The sequence below is a fragment of the Hyperoodon ampullatus genome (assembly GCF_949752795.1).
Source record: "Hyperoodon ampullatus genome assembly, chromosome: 5".
NCBI classification, from domain to species: Eukaryota; Metazoa; Chordata; class Mammalia; order Artiodactyla; family Ziphiidae; genus Hyperoodon; species Hyperoodon ampullatus.
The window spans coordinates 56859980-56882132 of record NC_136918.1 but is presented as its reverse complement, the minus strand read 5'-3'; the positions used below and the strand labels follow the sequence as shown (position 1 = coordinate 56882132).

Below are 22153 nucleotides of genomic sequence, written 5' to 3'. Positions count from 1 at the left end.
AAGCCATGTATGACAAACCCAAAGCCAGCATCATTTACAGTGGTGAAAAACTGAAACCATTTCCTCTAAGATCAGGAACAAGACAAGGTTGTCCACTCTCACCACTATTATTCAACATAGTTTTGGAATTTCAGCCACAGCAATCAGAGAAGAAAAAGAAATAAAAGGAATACAAATTGGAAAGCGGAAGTAAAACTGTCACTATTTGCAGATGACATGATACTATACATAGAGAATCCTAAAGATGCTACCAGAAAACTACTAGAGCTAATCAATGAATTTGGTAGAGTACCAGGATACAAAATTAATGCACAGAAATCTCTTGCATTCCTATACACTAATGATGAAAAATCTGAAAGAGAAATTAAGGAAACACTCCCATTTACCATTACAAGAAAAAGAATAAAATACCTAGGAATAAACCTACTTAAGGAGATGAAAGACCTGTATGCAGAATACTATAAGACACTGATGAAGGAAATTAAAGGTGATACCAACAGATGGAGAGATATACCATGTTCTTGGATTGGAAGAATCAACATTGTGAAAATGACTCTACTACCCAAAGCCATCTACAGATTCAATGCAATCCCTATCAAGCTACCAATGGCACTTTTCATAGAACTAGAACAAAAAATTTCACAATTTGTTTGGAAACACAAAAGATCCCGAATAGCCAAAGCAATCTTGAGAAAGAAAAACGGAGCTGGAGGAATCAGGCTCCCTGACTTCAGACTATACTACAAAGCTACAGTAATCCAGACAGTATGGTACTGGCACAAAAACAGAAAGATAGATCAATGGAACAGGATAGAAAGCCCAGAGATAAACCCACGTACATATGGTCACCTTATCTTTGATAAAGGAGGCAGGAGTATACAATGGAGAAAAGACAGCCTCTTCAATAAGTGGTGCTGGGAAAACTGGACAGCTACATGGAAAAGAATGAAATTAGAACACTTCCTAACACCATACACAGAAATAAACTCAAAATGGATTAAAGACCTAAATGTAAGGCTGGACACTATCAAACTCTTAGAGGAAAACATAGGCAGAACACTCTATGACATAAATGACAGCAAGATCCTTTTTGACCCACCTCCTATCGAAATGGAAATAAAAACAAAAATAAACAAATGGGACCTAATGAAACTTAAAAGCTTTTGCACGGCAAAGGAAACCATAAACAAGACAAAAGACAACCCTCAGAATGGGAGAAAATATTTGCAAACGAAGCAACTGACAAAGGATTAATCTCCAAAATATACAAGCAGCTCATGCAGCTCAATAGGAAAAAAACAAACAACCCAATCCAAAAATGGGCAGAAGACCTAAATAGATATTTCTCCAAAGAAGATATACAGATTGCCAACAAACACATGAAATAATGCTCAACATCACTAATTATTAGAGAGATGCAAATCAAAAGTACAATGAGGTATCACCTCACACCAGTCAGAATGGCCATCATCAAAAAATCGACAAACAATAAATGCTGGAGAGGGTGTGGAGAAAAGGGAACCCTCTTGCACTGCTGGTGGGAATGTAAATTGATACAGCCACCATGGAGAACAGTATGGAACTTCCTTAAAAAAGTAAAAATAGAAGTACCATATGACCCAGCAATCCGTCTACTGGGCATATACCCTGAGAAATGATAATTCAAAGAGTCATGTACCACAATGTTCATTGCAGCACTATTTCCAATAGCCAGGATATGGAAGCAACCTAAATGTCCATCAACAGACCAATGGATAAAGATGTGGCACATATATACAATGGAATATTACTCAGCCATAAAAAGAAATGAAATTGAGTTATTTGTAGTGAGGTGGATGGACCTAGAGTCTGTCATACAGAGGGAAGCATGTCAGAAAGAGAAAAACAAATAGCCTATGCTAACACATATATATGGAATCTAAAAAAAAAAAAAAGATTCTGATGAACCTAGGGGCAGGACAGGAATAAAGATGCAGATGTAGAGAATGGACTTGAGGACACGGGGAGGGGGAAGGGTAAGCTAAGACGAAGTGAGAGAGTGGCATGGACATATATACAGTACCAAACGTAAAATAGATAGCTAGTGGGGAGCAGCTGCATAGCAACAGGGAGATCAGCTTGGTGCTTTGTGACCACCTAGAGGGGTGGGATAGGGAGGGTGGGAGGGAGAGGCAAGAGGGAGGGGATATGGTGATATATGTATGCATATAGCTGGTTCACTTTTTTATACAACAGAAACTAACACAACATTATAAAGAAGTTGTACTGCAGTAAAGATGTTAACAACAAAAAGATCAATTGCCAATGTTTAGAGTAGCATCCAATGTATCAGTTGATGTGGAGGAGCTAGCTTTCAGTGTTCTGAATTCTTATGTAGGCAACAAAATGGTTATATGTAATCCAAATGTATGAAATAGGGAAAGCACTGTGTTCACTAAAATTTTGTTACTGATTTGAAGCAAGAGATTCAATTCAGCCTTCAGTTAGATATCAGGAAGCCACAAAGAAAAGGCTCTAGCCTGAGAAATGCTGGAAATTATGAAGGTGTAGCTTTATGATTAATATATTTTAAAGTATAAAAGGAATAAAATTATTAGGTAAACTTTGCTTGGTTTTGCAAATAAGATTTACTGTGAAAGTTTCTAAAATCCTCCGACACTTGCAATATTTACACCATAAACTTTCCATACTTCTAGAATTGTCTGATATTTATATGTTGAAAAAATATAAAAGACTTATATACCTACATTCGATTGGGTGCTTCTAATAAAATCCAGTATTGGCAAGATTCGCTTCCGCATTGTCTCCATGTGTCTCACTGTGTCTTCTCTTGTCAGCAGACCGAAGGGAGTTTTATGTTCTAAAAATTGTAACAGTAAACTTTTATACTTTTTTTCCCCAGACTTCCATTTCAAAATGCTTTCCTTAGCAAGCTATAAACAGATATCTCAATATTAATAGATATGAAATCTTTAGCATAGAAACGAGTCCCATCTCAAAGACCAGAAGTATAACAGTGAAAGATCTATGAGGAGACACTGCCCTTTAGAGACTGTCATTTATTCCTTTTGTTGTGTTTCTTGATTGAGAGATCCACGGGACAGCGTATAACAATTCATGTCTCTCTGCAGAATATGCTCTTCCTGAGTTGTGAAAAAAATGTCATCATAAATGTGTCTGATTCTTGTCTTGTTCCTCCCAGGTATTATTCAGGTGTGCAGATTGCACTGACTTTGAATGTAGCTCGAAGCTGTGATAAGCCTCAGAGGACAGAGTGCCAGACAAAACACAAATCCTTAATTATGTGGGTATAGCTGAAGGGATAAATTCAACCTGGTCATGAATTCAGCCCATAAGTATGAGACTTCAACTCCACCTGAATGTTTACTTGATTTTTGAAAGTTTCAACTAGAATTACTGAGCACCATTTAACTATAATACTCTTCAGGAGATCTGAGATCTTGTTTAATTACATAAGAAAAGAGTAGAACAGATATTAATACAATGGCAGATAATCCAAGTGATTTAAGGTGGTCATTGGCTATATGTTTGATTTCATACAATAGTTTTGTTGCATGGTTTTCTTCTGTGTTTGCTGATGGATAATGACAAAAGCTTGTAATCTTTAAGTGCTCCATGATCAGGCATGGGTGGTGGTGTGGTTGCAGTGAGATGGTTAGAGTGAGGGAGGTGGGCACCCCTGGGGCAACCAGAATTCCAGGTATTGTTAACTAACCCACAAAGAAGATTGGAAGGAGTTAAGTATGACCCAGCAAACATTTTGGTGCCCAGGCCCTACTATATGCTAGGCTTGTGATGAATAAAGCTTAATGAATAATGCACAATTCCTAATTTAAAACAGAATTGAAAGATAACAAGTCCAGGTGACTTACCTGTAAATGTTGGGAACTTCCTACTTGATACTTTTTCCAAAAACTCCCCATCTTCTTTGTTTTTGAACCCAAGAGTCAAGAGATACTGTTGAGGAGGAAAAGATGACCAGTCAGCTGTCTGAGGCAGCACGTGGAGTCCTTTAACGTCTGAAATATGACAGAAAAAGAACTAAAGAATTTATCATTTTATTGTTTTCAGGGTATTTCCCCCCCAGATTTCAAGAATTATACTCGGAAAAAATTAAGGATACAAAGTAAAAGTATGTGCATCAAAAGGTCAAATAGATGATATATCAAAATCATACTTTATCCTTCATATTTTTCTTAAAATATAAACATACACAAAGTATAGCAATAGAATATGGCTAGGTTATGGGTTCCTTTTCCCCATATTCAAAATAATACAAAATTCAGGACCAGGTTGCAGGCTTAATATTTTTCTGTGTGACACCTTTCAAGGGAATTTGATTTTTCTGTTCACAGTTTGTTTAAGAAAATAACGTTATATGAAAGGAAAGAGAAAAATTACCAAGTAAGAATTAAGATATAAGGCTAATTAATTTAGTTGCTATCCCTCCTATAGTTGAAGGAAATTTAAAATGATAAATGTACTAACTTTTGTAATTAGACTTGGAAATGACTCGTGTCAAAAAAATGGTTCTAAAACAAACTGTTCTTAATGACTAGAAGAGCTAATATTTACTTAGTACTTATTTTCTACCTTCCCTTGTTCTAAACATTTTGTGTGCATTCTGTTAAAAATTTTTTATTGACATATAGTTGATTTACAATATTGTGTTTCAGGTGTACAAAAAGTGGTTCAATTACATATATATATATATATTTTTTTTTTCAGATTATTTTCCATCATAGGTTATTACAAGATACTGAAAATAGTTCCCTGTGCTATACGGTAAATCTTTGTTGCTTATCTATTTTATGTATAATAGTTTATATCTGTTAATCCCACGCTCCTAATTTATCTCTCCCTTCCTTCCCTTTCCCCTTTGGTAATCATGTTTGTTTTGTGTGCATTCTCTTTAAATCCTCACGATACATTCACATAATTGGTGCTATTGTCCTCATTTTACAAATAACTGGGAGGTTGAGGTACACAGATGGGAAGTGACTTGTCTGGAAACACGCATATAAGTGGACAAAGCAGGATTCACACCTGGGCAGTCTGACTCCAGAGACCGTGGGCCTAACCACTGCACTCTGCTTTAGGCTTGCTTGACTTTGGATTACTTTTGGGACAGGGACAGATGTCAGCCAGGGGTCTTGGAGGCCAGATTTACTTCATTCATTTTCATTCTGAGTAATAATGCTTTGGTTTATTACAATAGACTTCTCAAATGAAGGATGATGAACAGAGGGTTTAATGAGCCCTCCCTATTTAACACTGCCAGAAAGGGAAAAAGATGAAATTCCAAATATCCTTGAATTATGATTTAAATGCCAATTTTTAATCTAGAATCAGAACTCAAATGGCAGTGTTTCAAATACAGTCTTTGCTATCTGTAGTATTTCTTTAAAAAATAATAGACACAGTAAACCATGAGTATTTTTATCCACCCTCTCTGACTTCCCCGCCCTGATTTTTAGCTGCAGAACCCTTTGTTCAAACTAAAATTTACTGAGAAGCCCAATATTTAAAGTCGGTAAAGGTAGAGCTGTTCCATCTGAAGCCTGGATCACTGACCACTCACTCTCATCACTGTACCCCATTCTGTATACCCCACACACAATAGCCACCTTGAACCCCTCCACAGAATCCCAATTTTTCAAATCACAGTTTGGAAAACACTGCAGTAAGCTATTTGGCACATTTTGGTTAAGTAAATAGCATACGGCTGTCAAACAGAGAGTTAACATGTATGCTGATAATTAAAAGAAAATATTACAAAATATCTTTTAAACACAAGCACAGAACAAAAATATATTAAACATGATTTAGTCTTTGGTGACAGGATCTGGCAACCACTAAATATTATTGAGGGTTAACATTTATGTGACAGTTCTTCTGTGCCATACACATGATCAGGATTATCTTTCTCATTCAGCAACAATGTAGAGCAGGACACATTATTATGACCACCTCACGGATGACCAAACTGGAGCTTCAAGAAATTACAAACTTGCCCAACACAGCAAATGAAGGGACCAGAATTGAGAGTCAGGCTGCTGTACGTTGAAGCACAGGGCTTAACTCTCAAAACGATGCTACGACAGTGACCATCACTCTGACAATCAGTGGGAAGCATGTTACAGAAGCAGGGCAACATCAATACGTAGATGGTTTTGACAGACACAATTCTAGATAGAACACTTCCTTACTCTATGTAGAAAAGTACAACAAAGGCTCAAGTGTTCTTAGAATTAATAGCGTAACCTTTAGGCACTTTAAAAGCAGATTGCAGTATTAGATGCTGCTTTAGTTGGTGTTTGCCTCTTTTTAAAAGGATGGCTCATTTCTAGAAACAAGGTAACATGTGATTTCTGCATCTCCATCTCAAGAGTGCAGAAAGTTTCTTTACTTTTGAAATCTGCAGATACAGACACACCCAACCAAGAGTTTACCAGTTTTACTGAAGTTGCCAATAACCAGATCATGTGAAAAGGCAATTAAGTAAAAGTAAAATGGACACTAGCTCATTCTCCTGATAAATGGTCATAACATTTTTTTTTTGATTGTGGTTATTCTTTAGCAGTCTCTAAGATGCTGGCATGTTTAAATTGTCAGTATTTTCAGGAATTAGCATACTCTGGAGGTAGAGGGCAGGAGAAGGTATGTGTTCCCTGACTATGGTTTGCTCTTTAATCTGGTTTTGCTCCCTGACCTAGAAGGCCCCAGTGCTCCTGGCCATGCTGGTGGTGAAGTCTGGGGCCATCCTCTGGGGAGAGCCTTGGCTTTCTGGGTAACTCTGGATGCCTAGAGGCCCCCTGAATGGGTATGGGTAGGCGTTATGGACCCTCTGACTTCCCCACAGACCCAGAGTATATGTAGCTTGTTGACATAGAAGCCGCTGGATCCCAGGTACCCTGAAGCCTCCTGCCAGCACCTGCTTCCAGCTCAGAGAGGGTTCCCTGTAGGACACCTCTAGGACTTTAAGGTCTACATTAAGGTGCTCTTGGAGGCCCCGGAGTCCTGAGGTTCAGAATAGTTTAGCGTGTGCTGTGCATGGGCTGGTGTTTGTGGTGAGTCGCAGGAGGCATCTTGAGATCTGGCATTTTCTGATGCCCCTCTGTTGCCAGAAACAGCCGATGTTTGAGGGCTCTGTTATATAAATAGCACAAAGACTTTGAGAGGTTGACCTCTTCTTGCTCTTAAATATTTGATGGATAAAGAGGAGACCTATATTGATAGTGACAGTGGTTAGACGAACTAGAGAAGCTAATATTAGCACTATAGCTAATTTGTTATAAAATATACTTGCAAAAATGTATTTTCTGTTCCTTTTGATGCTGTATGTTTCATCCTGTTCAATCCGTTGTTCAATTCTAGTCAAAGTTTTGAAATGAGAGAGGTCCCTACATACATACTGTTAAGTTAAAAAATATTTTTAAAGTATCATTTTTATTCCATTTGTATGCAGAGTAAATTGCAGTTGTATGAACATTTAGCCTAGCAAGTGGTCTATGACCCAAAATGATGACACACTTACCAGATGTTGAATCTCATGTAACATTAATTTGAGTGCTAATTGTTCTCAATTTTATGCTCATAAACCTCTACCTACGTCCAAAAAGCCCTGTGCCTCTGATGGATGTAAAAGTTAACCAGAATATATAGTCCTTTGGTAAGAAAGTTGAATTGATTAAAAATGTCTTCTTTGCTCCTGTCACGTGAGAAGAAAACTTGAGAGAAATAAATCCCTTAATGCATCATTCCTTTACAATTTATCACAATTGCAGATGAAATTTAGATGACTAGGACCAAATTTATTATTAAAAAATCAATTTGCAGGTATGATGCAGTTCCAAATTTGTACCATTAGGGAAGCAGATGTTTTAAAAAAGAATATCAAAGATAAATTATGCAGATTAAGTTTCTTGTAGAAACATGATCTTTCAATTCTTTATCCTCCAAATGAAAGATGTCCAACTCTCAGCAAAAGAGGGTAATGTTCGCCCTTTATCAAGAACCTTTTATTGTACCTCAGGAGGCTGGAGCTGACCAGCTTTCAGGTACTGAAGACATTCATGCTCTGTGACCTTCTGTATGTTCCTTCCTCCCTCCCTGAAGTCACCTCCCTGGAGTTCAGTGACAGTCTCTTCTCTTTCTCTCTCTGTCTCTCTGTTTCCCTCTCTTTGTCTTTCTCTCTGCCTCTTTCTCTGTCTGTGTCTCCCCATCTCTCCTACACATACACATGCTGCTTCCTCTTCCTCCCTTTTTCTCCTGCATCTCATTCAGTACACCTCCTAGCTATCGCTGGCTCAATGATATGTTCTTCATATTAACACTCTCGGGGGAATTTTCCTATTCTTTCTTTTTTTAATTAATTAATTAATTATTTTGGGCTGAGTTGGGTCTTTGTTGCTGCACACAGGCTTTCTCTAGTTGCGGCGAGTGGGGGCTACACTTCATTGCGGTGCGCGGGTTTCTCATTGTGGTGGCTTCTCTTGTTGCGGAGCATGAGCTCTAGGTGCGTGGGCTTCAGTAGTTGTGGCACACGGGCTCAGTAGTTGTGGCTCACGGGCTCTAGAGCACAGACTCAGTAGTTGTGGCGCATGGGCTTAGTTGCTTCACGGCATGGGGGATCTTCCTGGACCAGAGCCCACTGTGCCACCAGGGAAGTCCAATTTCTCTATTCTTGTGGCATTCACTATTACTTCGAATCCAGCAGTCCCCAACCTTTTGGGCACCAGAGACTGGTTTCATGGAAGACAATTTTTCCATGGATGGAGCAGAGGATGGTTCAGGCGGTAATGCGACCGATGGGGAGCAATGGGGAGCGGCAGATGAAGCTTCACTCGCTCTCCCTACCGCTCATCTCATGCTGTGCGGCCCGGTTCTTAACAGGCCGTGGACCAGTACCGGTTGGGGGTTGGGGACTCTTGTTCTAAATCAAAAGACTAGGCATCCAAAGCCATAATCTCATCTGCAAAATTTCCCCAATTTCAAACACAGCATTTCCAGATGCCTACTGGGACATTGCTATTTGCTCACCATTACAGACGTTACCTCAAATACAGCAAATATATTCCTTGAAAGTGATTTTTTAAATGTCCACAACATCTCTCGTCTCTACTTTTCACCAGCATATTGAAGGAATGGCCATTATTCACCCAGTTATTCTGGCTTAAAATTTTGAAGTCATTGTTAACTTTTCTTTCCTCTTATTCCCTGACATTTAGTGAACCTCAAAAGCTCATTAAATCTGCCCACTGTAATACAACTCACATTAACCCTGCTCTTTGCATTATCATTGCTACCACCCTGGTCAAATTTCTGATCACAAAGCATCGGGATTACAGAAAACGTTTCCCAACAAGCCTCGCTGCCACCAGTATGATTTCACACCAATATATCTCCACACCACCGCCCAGTGAATATTTCTGGAATATCACCTTTGTCATGGTTAAATCACTCCTCAGGAATTTCAGTGCTTCTTTCCTGGTATTCAGGGCTCTCAATTGTGTGGATGTGTTTCACAGTCTATTCTTAATTCCTATGTTTTCTCCAGTATAAACCTTTCTCATCAGGTCTGCTGATTTCACTAATTTGTACTAGCCTGTGCTCATCCTGCCTCTGAATTTTTCTTTGTGCTTTTCCACCCAGAAACATCTACCTAATCTCTCAATATTTCTTTTATTCAGTCGATTACTGTACTTCCAGATGTGCCTAATTTAAGTCCCACCTAGTCCATAAAGGGCCACCTGAGTATTTCAGTACTCCCCCGACCCAAACTCCTAAAGAACACCCAAACTAAAAATAGAACTACCATATGACCCAGCAATCCCGCTACTGGGCATATACCCTGAGAAAACCATAACTCAAAAAGAGTCATGTGGGGCTTCCCTGGTGGCACAGTGGTTAAGAATCCACCTGCCAATGCAGGGGACACGAGTTTGAGCCCTGGTCCAGGAAGATCCCACATGCCACGGAGCAACTAAGCCCGTGTGCCACAACTACTGAGCCTGTGCTCTAGAGCCCACGAGCCACGACTACTGAAGCCTGTGCGCCTAGAGCCCATGCTCCGCAGCAAGAGAAGCCACCGCAGTGAGAAGCCCACGCACAGCAACAAAGAGTAGTCCCCGCTGACCACAACTAGAGAAAGCCTGCACACAGCAACGAAGACCCAACGCAGCCAAAAATGAAAAACAAAAAATCCCCCAAAAGAGTCATGTACCAGAATGTTCATTGCAGCACTATTTACAATAGCCAGGACATGGAAGCAACCTAAGTGTCCATCGACAGATGAATGGATAAAGAAGATGTGGCACATATATACAGTGGAATATTATTCAGCCATAAAAAGAAACGAAATTGAGTTATTTGTAGTGAGGTGGATGGACCTAGAGTCTGTCATACAGGGTGAAGTAAGTCAGAAAGAGAAAAACAAATACCGTATGCTAACACAGATATATGGAATCTGAAAAAAAAAACAAAGGTTCTGATGAACCTAGGGGCAGGACAGGAATAAAGACGCAGACATAGAGAATGGACTTGAGGATACGGGGAGGGAGAAGAGTAAGCTGGGACAAAGTGAGAGAGTGGCATGGACATATATACACTACCAAATGTAAAATAGATAGATAGTGGGAAGCAGCCACATAGCACAGGGAGATCAGCTCGGTGCTTTGTGACCACCTAGAGGGGTGGGATAGGGACAGTGGGAGGGAGACACAAGAGGGAGGGGATATGGAGATATATATATATATATATATATATATATATATATATATATATATATATGTATAGCTGATTCACTTTGTTATACAGCAGCAACTAACAACATTGTAAAGCAATTATACTCCAGTAAAGATGTTAAAAAAAAAAGAACGCCCATACCACTCACTCTAGAGTGAATCTCCTAATGTTTCATGGAGGTATGTCTCATCTCTCCAATAAGTTATAATCCTCTCAAGATCACATCTTCACGTATCTTCATGCCCCAAGCACCTAGTAGGTGCTCAATCAATGCTTGAGTTGAATATAAAAACAAAGTTTTCTCAATCCTGAAATTTTAATCGTCCAAGTAAGAATAGAACTTCAAAAAATCAAAGCTAATGAAATTTCAGAGCTTCTGAGGTTGGATTTATTTCTCTGTCACTAAACTTAGAAAAGAATATCACACAATCTTTTTTTTATTTTACCTAAACTTTAAGTGGTTTCTGTTTAATTTACGAAGGGTGAGTGAGGTAAAATAATATGTATTAGGTAACTCAGTGGAGTTGATGCTCAAATGAACAGAGCAGCTTTGCCTAGATTGAAAACTTAGTTTCACGCTCAGGTTGGGCCCTTGCTGCAGCTTGTTCTCTGGGAAATATGGGCCCTTAGTCACAAAGAAGATTGGATTAACAGAGAAGCTGGCTTAATGAAACTGTCAGCAGCACCAGAAAAGCATCTGCAAAAATGTGAACTGTTGATTGTAGATCAGCGGACTCATCTCTATATATGAGGGACTGCTTATTTTTTATGAAGTTAAATATCTGTAAAATAAAATATGAGCTCTCTGGACATAAAGTAGAAAACATAGATACCACCATCATCAGTATTTTCTGTTGGACACCTCATCATAACCACCGTCAACAGACTGTGGATAAACTTCTCAAAGCAATTTTTTTTGTTTTTGTTTTTTTTGTTTTTGTAGTACATGAGCCTCTCACTGTTGTGGCCTCTCCCATTGCGGAGCACAGGCTCTGGACACGCAGGTTCAGTGGCCATGGCTCACGGCCCGGCCGCTCCTCAGCATGTGGGATCTTCCTGGACCAGGGCACGAACCCGTGTCCCCTGCATCGGCAGGTGGACTCTCAACCACTGTGCCACCAGGGAAGCCCTCAAAGCAATTTTGAAAAAAGAAAAATCATAGAGGTTTTAAAAGTCTTTTAGAAATATGCAGATTTGTTAGGGTTCTCTCATCTCCTTTCTCTGTTTCATTTCCTTCTCTATTTTCCAGTGTCTATGTCATTTCTCTGCCCTTTGTCCATAACAAAATGTTCTGACATTTTGGGCTAGAGCAAAAATCTCATTTCTAAAGGTCCCAGTTGTTCAGTGTGAGATGGGACCATGTCAGTTTTATATGACTTCATCTTAGTGATCAGTTTCAGAGTTTAGCTTCTCCAGTCCCTTCATAATGCCAACACTTTGTCATTGCTTCTTTCCCACCCAGTCATTTTCTGTGTTTTATCTTGTTCACTTTTTAATGCCAGTACTTCTATATTGGAAGTTATCCACAAGTTCACATCAGCAAGAAAATAGCAAAAGGCAGCAACTTTGCAGCTAACATCATTATTGCCCCCATAAATAATAAAACAGTTTCCACTTTAAAAACATAGATAGCGTATTTTGATTTTTGCATTTGATGTGTGAGAAATCTATTTGTATAATGAATCTTTGTATAGTAAATTATATTTTCCCTTTGACCGTCATTATAATTTCAGAGTTATAGATGCAAGTGAAAAACATTGGTTTTCATTCCTAAGATTCCTAATTTTCCCTTCAGACTTCTGCTCTACTTCTCCAAAACTTATCTACGTATATATAAGTTGCCCCTCATAACCCATTTATAAACTTTTGAAAAACAAATAATTACACAAGATTTTTATAGATAGTTTATTTTTATTTCACTTGGAATTCTTATTGATTCCAAAGTTTTATGTTTAATCAGCTGTATTGTATTTATTCTGGGGAAGTTCCTTAATTCCATCCCCAACAAAGTAAGTTTGAGACAAACAAACATGAAAGATACTGCTCTTCCCTTCAATATTTATTAAATTCACAGTTAGTGAAATAATATATTGTTGATCTAATGCCCTTAAGTGGCTGTATTTCTGCAGCCATTGGAATGGACATTGGTTGGTTGGATACCTAACATGCATTCCACCTTCCCTCTTTTTTTACCCTTGGAGAATTTTCTCCTTCCCTACCTACTCTAAGAGTGAGACCTATTTGACTTAGGCAAATCAATCCATGGCATTACCTTGACCTGTTTTGGTTCAAGTATAAGCATATAATGTAATTTGGGCCAATGAGGAAGAGTGAGTCCCAGGAATTGGGTGTAAGAGATATTCACTGCTTCTTGGGACAGTGTGATTTTAAGTGTGTAATGACATTTGGGAATTTTGCTATGACTCAAGATCCTAGGGCTTGAGGGCATGGTACAGATGATGGAATACCAGGTAGAACTTGAGAAGAAAGCTGACTGTAGAAAATAGAGCAGTGAGTGAACTATTGGATCAAGCTGTACTTAAAGGTAGTCCCCCTGTAGTTGTATTATAAATCAATGTATTTCTTGCCTCCTCCTACCCCTTTAAAACTTAAATATACTGAAATCAGTTTAAGCTGTGATTCCTATTACTTGAAACCAAAGATTTCTGATAGAGGGATTTAGCTAGTAGTTCAGTATATCTACAAATACTGTGGAATCCTTAAAATATCATAGCTGAGATGTAAGACATATTATAAATTTTTCAAGTTGACTATCTGAGAAGAATAATTGCCTTATTTAAGAAACATATTAGTTTGAGGATTAAGAATAATTAATTTTTACAGCTAGTACAAAGATACCAAAATTGACTGTCTTAGTGATGCTATTATTATAACATTATTGTAATACTATTACTAATAACTAGACTTAAGTATATGAGATAATAATAAAAAATAAATGTTTATATTTGTATGGAAATATGTTAATATAAATGTTTCAGACATTACATGAAATTTCTAAAAATCTTATGTTCCGGTATAATGTTATAAGTCATAATTCTAGTTATTACTTTAAAATGTATATCTCAGAAATAACTAAAAAAAATAAATGTTTAGCATCATTTTTCTTGATCTATATCATAATTATGATTTTTTTCACTTTCGATTAGGTTCTACATTTTGCAAAAAGTGACCCTTGGGTAGTTAACTAATACTGCATAATAAAAGTCTTACATAATCTGAAAGCCTTAGTTTTCCTTACTATCTGGACTGGTAATCTACTTATTTGTTGATATCTCACTCTGGAAGTGTAATGACTTGCCTTAAATAAATACATACAGCATAAAAAAATGTGTAAAAGAGTGCTTGAAGAAAACAGATCAGAAGGAAAATTAAGAGACCAGTGATGAAGCCATAGGTGAGATTAATACACAGAATGTATTTTATAAGCTCCTGTATACTTTCTAGAAGTAAAGAAGATCAACTATCTCATTCACAATGTTCCCAAGATAAAACAACAGCAATAACAACAGCAACAAACTACCATCCCAGAGAAGCACAGCAATTTCTTTTCCTGAGACCAGAGATTTTCTTTTGTTTTCTGTTGAAATTGGTTTTGGAGTTCTAAAGTTTTTTATTTAATAAGTGCAATTGTTGAAGACAATTAAAAAACAAAGAATTATCATGATTATCATGTACAAGAACTATTATTACTCATGAATTATCATGGCTCATGAGCAAATGATCTTATGGTAATGACTCAGTAATTTCCTGTAGTTAATATATAAAATTTGAAAGTCAGCAAGCCTTTGTATTTGATAAGTTATTGCTTACATATGCAAATCTAAAAGAGGAGATTATCTTGATTATTAGGTATTACTCTTTACTATTCACTATTAGTAGTCAGTTTGGTTGTGGTGAAACTCCTTTTAATCTGTTTTATTCCTGTTAAACTCAGAAACAAAATGACTGCCTTTGACCACTATTTTTCTCTATAGCTTTGGAATTTCAGGCCAAAGGAATAAGACCTGAAATAAAAATGAGAGATATAAATTTTGGAAGTGAAGAGACCAAATGGTCATAACTTAAGAATAGATGGTTATTTATATAGAAAATCCAAGAGGATAAACTGAAAATCTATTAGTATAGACAAGAGTTCAGTAAGGGATCAAAAAAGGAAATATACAGACCCCCAAATAAACAGATATAAGATTTAAAAAGGTCAATCAAAATATATAGGTATAATAAAATATACAGTATAATGAAAATAATGGTTTAATCCATAATAGCAACAAAATGATGAAATATTAGAAATAGTCTTAATAAGATATATAGCTTAGATGAAGAACTGATTACCTAATTTACCTGAAAAATATTTATAGGCTCCCCTTACCAGAGTCTATATAAATGTGTCAGGCATTATCATAAAATGGTAAGATAATGAATGCCATGGTGTTGCTTACCATTTGGTGCATGCAGTAGACAAACAGTCAATTATAATATAGCATGGTGCATTCTTAAACAAAGGTGAGACTGGGGTACCAGTGAATGATGGAGATAAAAGAAAAATCCAACCATTGATGAAGTTAACAAACTTGTCTGACTTATCTGGGGCCTGGAGTAGGATTCTTTTTCCCCTCTGGGAATTTTAAGTCTAGGGATAAGGTTTGAATTTATGCTACCTAGATGGCCCAGGAAATCTCAGCTCTAGAAATAGAGGCTCTCTGGTTGGTAGTACTCCATGTGGTTTGGAAAAATCAAAAGAAAATCTTCTCTGGAAGGATACAAAATCAACCCAGATTGTACTGGATTCTCACAGATAAAGCCATGCTGAATAGTGGTCTGCACCCAAGAGTAAAAAACACAAGGATATTATCTCCGGTGAGTGAGAGATGGTGTGGTATCATAGAAAAATTGTTGGTCTTTGTCCCCAGTTCCTGGCACAGAGCTTCTATAACACTTGGAATTTCCTATGTGATAGAGGATGGTAGGAGTGTCTTTTGTTCTAATGAGGTGACTCTTGGCAGGCCCCTAGATAGCTTCTGTCAGGATGGGGGCTGGTGTCAAGAAAAACCAAGGCTTAATTAGAAAACTTGGAACTTTCAACCCCATTCCCCAAGCTCTGGGGAGGGGAGGCAGGCTGGAGATTGAATTAATCACCAGTGGCCAATGATTTAGTCAATCATAATGAAACCTCCATAAAACCCCCGAGATGATGGGGTTTGGAGAGTTTCTGGGTTAGTGAAGTACAGTGAGGTGCTGGGAGAGTCGTGCAACCAGTGAGAGCACACACCCACACCCCACCTTATTTTGCCCTATGTATCTCTTCCATTTGGCTGTTCTTGAGTTGTATCCTTTATAATAAACCAGTAATAGTAAGTAAAGCACTTCCTGAGTTCTATGAGTCATCCTAGAAAATTATAGAACCTGAATTGGGGGGTCATTAGAAACCCCCAACTTGTAGCTGGTTGGTCAGAAGTACAGGAGGCCTGGGACCTGTGACTGGCATCTGAAGTGGTGGTGGGGCAGTCCGGTAGGATCGAGCCCTTAATCTGTGACGTCTGTGCTAACCCTGGATAGTGAGTACCAAAGTTGAACTGAATTGTTAAAACAGCAGTTGGTGGCTGAGAGCTGGAGAAGTGGTGTGGAAAACCCCACAGATTTGGTGTCAGCAGTGTTGTGAGGAAAAGAAAATCCCAGAATCAGAGTCAGAAGTGAGATTTGCTAGAATGGTCCTGGCTTATGGAAACATGTGGTTTGGAAAGAGAAAGGATAACAGGGTGGAGGGTGAGGAATCTTTGATTCCTGGGTGGCCACCCATGGTGTGAAACTGCAGCTGTGCTGTGATCAGTTACTAAAGGTACAAGTTACCGATTGTAGAGATGAATCCAACTCCTGGGAAGTTGGTTCACTGGATGCATTAAGAAGTACAGACTAACAAGAAGAAAGCAAAATAATACAATCCCTTGGTTATTGTTACCTGTTATAGCTAAAATGAAATTAAAAGAGAGTTATGCAATTAAAAGGAAGAATACAATCATAGATGGTAAGAGACAGTAGATGAGGGAGACCAAAGGCAAATGGTGTTGTAACCTGCTACTGCAAAGGACAAGTGAGCTGCTCACTGAGACATGTTTACTTTGATTAGATAGAACAGTGCCAGAACACCACACTTCCCATTGGGAAGACCAACGTTTTAATATTTTAAGAACAGAGACTTTAGCCCCATATATGAGGAATTTCTTTTCTTTGGGAATGACTCTCTGTTTCTAAAAAGAATTCTGTGGTACAAATACGAGATGATTTGTCATCTTTATAACCAACCTAGCTGTAACACTTTCATAATGATATTGGGGAATATAGGCTCTTTAATTCTATAAACTTTCCCATTTGATAAAGTGAGTTAGAAAGAGGAAAATAGTCTAATCTTGGAAACTCTTGATCATGGTAAAATTATAACATTTTAAAGAAGAAAATAAAATGAGAAATTTTAACTTTATATTTTAGCATAGAATGTATTATTCTTACTGGTAAATGATGACTGAACAAGAACAAGGTTATAAATTTCAGTGAAAAGCAATTTTTAAAGGTCTGTTTTAAAACAGTATATTATTCTTATGAACATACACATTTACTCTTGGGAGTTAAATTGCACTGGAGAGACAAAATATGACTCTATCTACCTAAGTGTTAAAGTAATTGATATCTGATCCAGAAAACTTTTCTATTAAACATTACTAAGCACAGATCCATTACTGAATATTTATTTTATTTAGCAAATAAATCTTGATATTTTCGTCAAGTGGAGACAGGATATACTTATTGTATTACTTTATTATTAAAATACAATCATGCAAGAATAAGAACTGTACAGAATTTTGTTATTTCATTGGATTATATGAATAAAAATCTCAAGCAAAATCTTTATAAATGAAAACATAATAATTCTGGGGCTGGTGAATTATTATTTGTTTTATATACCCTGACTACTCTGCATGAATCAAAGTGGATTTTTCCTTAAATAAGAAAAATGGATAGCTATACTGCTAAAAATTCAGTAATTTTTTCCTCTGTGAAACATAATACAGTATAGCTCTATTATAATATGGCTTTAAGATTTTGGTGGGTCTTACCACATCCCCAAAATAGCAAAGAATGCTCAGTGAGTTCCTGAGGATATGTAAGCCTGGTTGTCCTACAAGGCAGATTTGAATTTTAACCCTCCCTTATCAGTCTTGTAGAAGCTATAAAGGCAGTATAGTCCTAGTGCCTGCCACTGAGGGTGAAGTGGATTTTTCTCATAATAAATCACTAATTTAGTTGGTCCATTCAGTAAAAAATTAAAAATACTTAGATCTCTATACATTTCACAATGAATTCATTTTTATAGTTTTTTCCCTTTGCATCTATTTTTCATGTGGAAATCCATGATCAGGATGACTGTGAATTAGGGGCTAGCTAAAAAGAATACACTGCCTGGGGGATCTCTGTCATGAATATTCTTCCTGCTCATCACCACCACCTCTGCCAGCTATTACTGGGCTCATGACACTGTCACATGACCAAGGAGTAATGAACTCAATACTGTCTAGGCTTGATGAAGGTGACCTGGAGTTGGGCAGAGTTTCTGTGTTGGAGGGTTGTCTGCCAGCCTCTGCTGGGAGAACTAAATGTATTAGTCTCCAAGTTTTAATGATAATACCTACTTATCCAGCAGAACTTTGATAGGTAGGCTTTTCATCCAAGATCTTCAAGGTACAGATTTTCTGACCTTCATCTGTTGATTGTTTATTTAGATGATTTCTGTAATTCTTATTTACGGCCTCAGTTTCTCTTGCTGCAACGAAAACAACGTAATTGTGTTCTGTCTCCCATGGGGAATCTGTGTCTATCCTCAAATGTTCCGTGAGTGGGTACAAACACATATGTATGAGAACATTTACATGTAGTTGTCCAAGGAAGGATGAGTGAACGGGAGGTAGAAGGGAATGTACACAAACTCCGAGTGTTTCTGAGGATGAATTTGACTGCACATGGAGGAATGTTTATCCGTCCTCCCCTGAGTTCACATGAATTTTATTGTGTACACTGCAGATGGAGTAGGAAGCCGCCTACTTCACTGATGTAAGGCAGTATATTAGTTAGAGTAAAGCTACCTGATTTAACAAAGAGCCTCCAAATCTTAGGGATCTAAAGCAAGAGAATTTTGGTTTTTGTTTGTGTGGGTATTCAGTGGGTTGCCTTCCACATGGTCATTCAGGGATCCAAGCTTCTTTTGCCTTGTAGCTTCTTTAGTTCCGCAGTTCTATTTTCTCAGTCAGTGGCTAGGGAAAGAGAGTTCTGCATGGCAGAGATTTATGGGCCAGGCCTGGGAGTGTCATACTCCCAGGTTATTTCTGTCCACATTCCATTGGCTGTTACTGAGTCACAAGCCTCACTGAACTGTAAAGGAGGCTGGAAATGTATTCTAGTTACATGCATGGGAGGGGGAAAGAGAATAGTTTGGTAAACAACTAGCCAGTCTTTGCCACTTTCGGTGGCAAGGACTTCTATTCCCAAACTGCTCCTTCATCTGTTTTCTCCTCCGTCATTCTTTTAATTAGACTCAGCTTTCCATTCCACAATTAGAGCTTAGGTTTTAAGTGAAGTATTCTCTAGAAGAGAGGAAAAATATAGTCCAATTTTCACCCTGAAGTATAAATTACTAGAGTCATATTCTTTCTTAGAAGCAGATATATTCTAGCACTACCTAGTATAGTGCCTGCACAATAAATGTTTGATGACTAAATGAATAACTGAATATACCACCCATCTCCATTGTAGATCCTCTTCTTGTCCTGAGGATATTGGGATTCTGAAGCATGGAGAAAAGGAGAAGAGAAATGGCAGAATAACATAGCAAGTTGGAGAGAGGACTAAAATGACTTCCAGTCTCCAGTGGAGTAGAGGGGATTTCTAGAGTAAGATCTAGAACTCCGCATTCTGGCAGGGAGAGGGAATCTTAGAAAGTAGTTCTAGTCTGGTCCAACTTGTGTGGTTGGGGTGGTTGGTGTACATGTAAAGAAGCATTTACACCAGGAGCTAGCATGGGGAACTCATATAGGTGCCCTTGGGTGTCACATAAATGAGCCCATCAGGTCCTGCTCAAGCCAACAGAGCTGTCTCAAGTTGCACTAGCCATATAATCAGCAGCTGTGCCAGCCTGCACAAGGCTTCCAAGAGGACTCTTTCCTCACATGCCCATGGGCTTCTTTGGACCCTTGGGTAGGCTCGAGCTCTGTGAAAGTTGAAACCAGACTAGGAGAAGAAGAAAGTCCTGTGGAAAGGGGGAAAAAGCTGGTGAATTTGATTAGATAGTTACTGAAGACAGACTAAATTTTAGAAATGATTGGGTGGGATTGAGTCCTTTGGGGTGGGATAGAATATATTTTTGCCTCTGGACAGACCAAAGATGAATATGTATAGGTTAAAAAAAGTCTCATGTTTGCACACATTTGCTGTGTGATTGTCCAGTCACACCTGCTGCGTGACTGTTGAAGTAAATAACTGAATACATTTTTGGCAACACAGAAGCTTCTTAAATAGAAGGCAGATAAAAGGAGTATCCTGGTATTTGGGACGTGCCAACAAAACAAGGTCACTACCCTCCTAGGCCCTATCTCTCTTTGTGTAATTCACTTTCTAGCTACAGCCTTTGACTACTGATGCCTGCCCAAATCACCACTCTGCACCTCCTGTGAGAAATATCCAGAAGCTAAAGATCACATTTGACCTGCCCTCTTCCTCACCTTGGAATTACCTGGGGGGAGAAGAAGAGATGCCACTAAGACTTGCACATATAGTTAGTAATAGTGGTTTCACTGTCATTCCAGCAATGGCTTTGGAGTGACCCTTTAATCATTTGCAACAGAGGCAAATAATGTCATCAGTGTAATAGCCTGTTAGTTCAAAGTACCCATTCTATAGAGCGAAGGACCTAACGACTCCTAATGAAATCTAAAATTCGAGATTGCCTTCACTACCTCCCCTTCTCCTCCAGAAACTGTCTTTCTTCTCTCTGTTCTCATATAGCACTGTCACACTCCAGCAATTAGTAATTATAAAATGATAGAAACAATCATCAGTAACTTATAATTATCTTCTCTTCCAAAGTATAAGATCCTTTAGCATGAATCATCTTGCCAACAGATCATAATTCATCTTGATAACAGGTTTGATGGAGTTACATGAGATGTGAATCTGGCTCATTAATGTTATTGTTTTTAAACCCTCAGTGGCAACAGTGCTTCCTAAGTATTAATTAATCTTCATGACTTCTCTGTGAAGTAGGTTAAATATAACTAAACTTACTCTACCAGTAGAGAAATTGGCAAACTGGTAATCTCCTTAATGAATCTCTCTTTATTACCAGTGGACCTGAGAGTAGATATGGAAATAGCTGAATTGGATTAATTTTCCATGATACTAGATTGACATAACTTTTGTGTGGTACTGATTCCCCTCTCTGCCCCCCCCCCAGAAAAACCCTTGAAGATATCCATAACAAAATGATAAATGATTTATAACAATTAGCAAAAATTGTGAGTTCTGAAACATTTTAATCTACTTCCTTATAAAATGCTGGAACTAAGTAAATCAGCATCCATGTTCATTATAGCATGCATGTGATTTCTTCTTCTCCCTTTCTCTGCCTTAAATTTTCATTGTTCCTTAGGGATTCACTATTTAATCCTCCCTAGTTTTATTTTATTTTATTTTATTTTTTTGCGGTACGCGGGCCTCTCACTGTTGTGGCCTCTCCCGTTGCGGAGCACAGGCTCCGGATGCGCAGGCTCAGCGGCCGTGGCTCACAGGCCCAGCCGCTCCGCGGCATGTGGGATCCTCCCTGACCGGGGCATGAACCCGTGTCCCCTGCATCGGCAGGCGGACTCTCAACCACTGCGCCACCAGGGAAGCCCCCTAGTTTTATTTTTAAAATATATTTCTTCTGAAGAGCTTGAAGCATTGTGGAAGAAATAAGGATTCCATAGGACCTAAATTTAATGCTTCCGTCACATCTCAACTTCTATCAGATGGAAATAGTGTAGTTCAATGCGAGGATATGGGTTCAAATCCAAGGCCTGCTGCCACTGATTTTCTGATTTGCTGTGTATCTTTGGAAAAGCTGTTTTCTCTGGTAGCTGTTTTCTCATTTCTAAATGAGAATCATCTTACTCACTTCTTAAGTTATGGGAGTAACAAGAGATAATGAATGTAGAGTGCCTGGTACCTTAAAAGTGATCACTAGTGGAGTATATTATTAATCATATAAATCAGTGACTTGGCCCCAAAACCCTGACAAAAGGAATGCAGGGGCCTTAACAGGAGGATGTGATACTAGATGTGTGTA

At 38.3% G+C, this 22153-nt stretch overlaps 1 protein-coding gene across 1 annotated transcript in view; it reads right to left on the bottom strand.

The window, feature by feature from the left end:
* SPATA16 (spermatogenesis associated 16) overlaps positions 1-22153 on the bottom strand; it is a gene marked incomplete at its 3' end in the record, with an annotated part of 219168 nt that overhangs the window by 39781 nt on the left and 157234 nt on the right. Inside the window, exons 6-7 of the mRNA XM_079705228.1 lie at positions 3894-4040; positions 2748-2860 (exon numbers count right to left, since the gene is read on the bottom strand). Coding sequence (XP_079561354.1) covers positions 2748-2860; positions 3894-4040 — 260 coding nt within the window. The remainder of the gene's footprint in view (positions 1-2747; positions 2861-3893; positions 4041-22153) is intronic.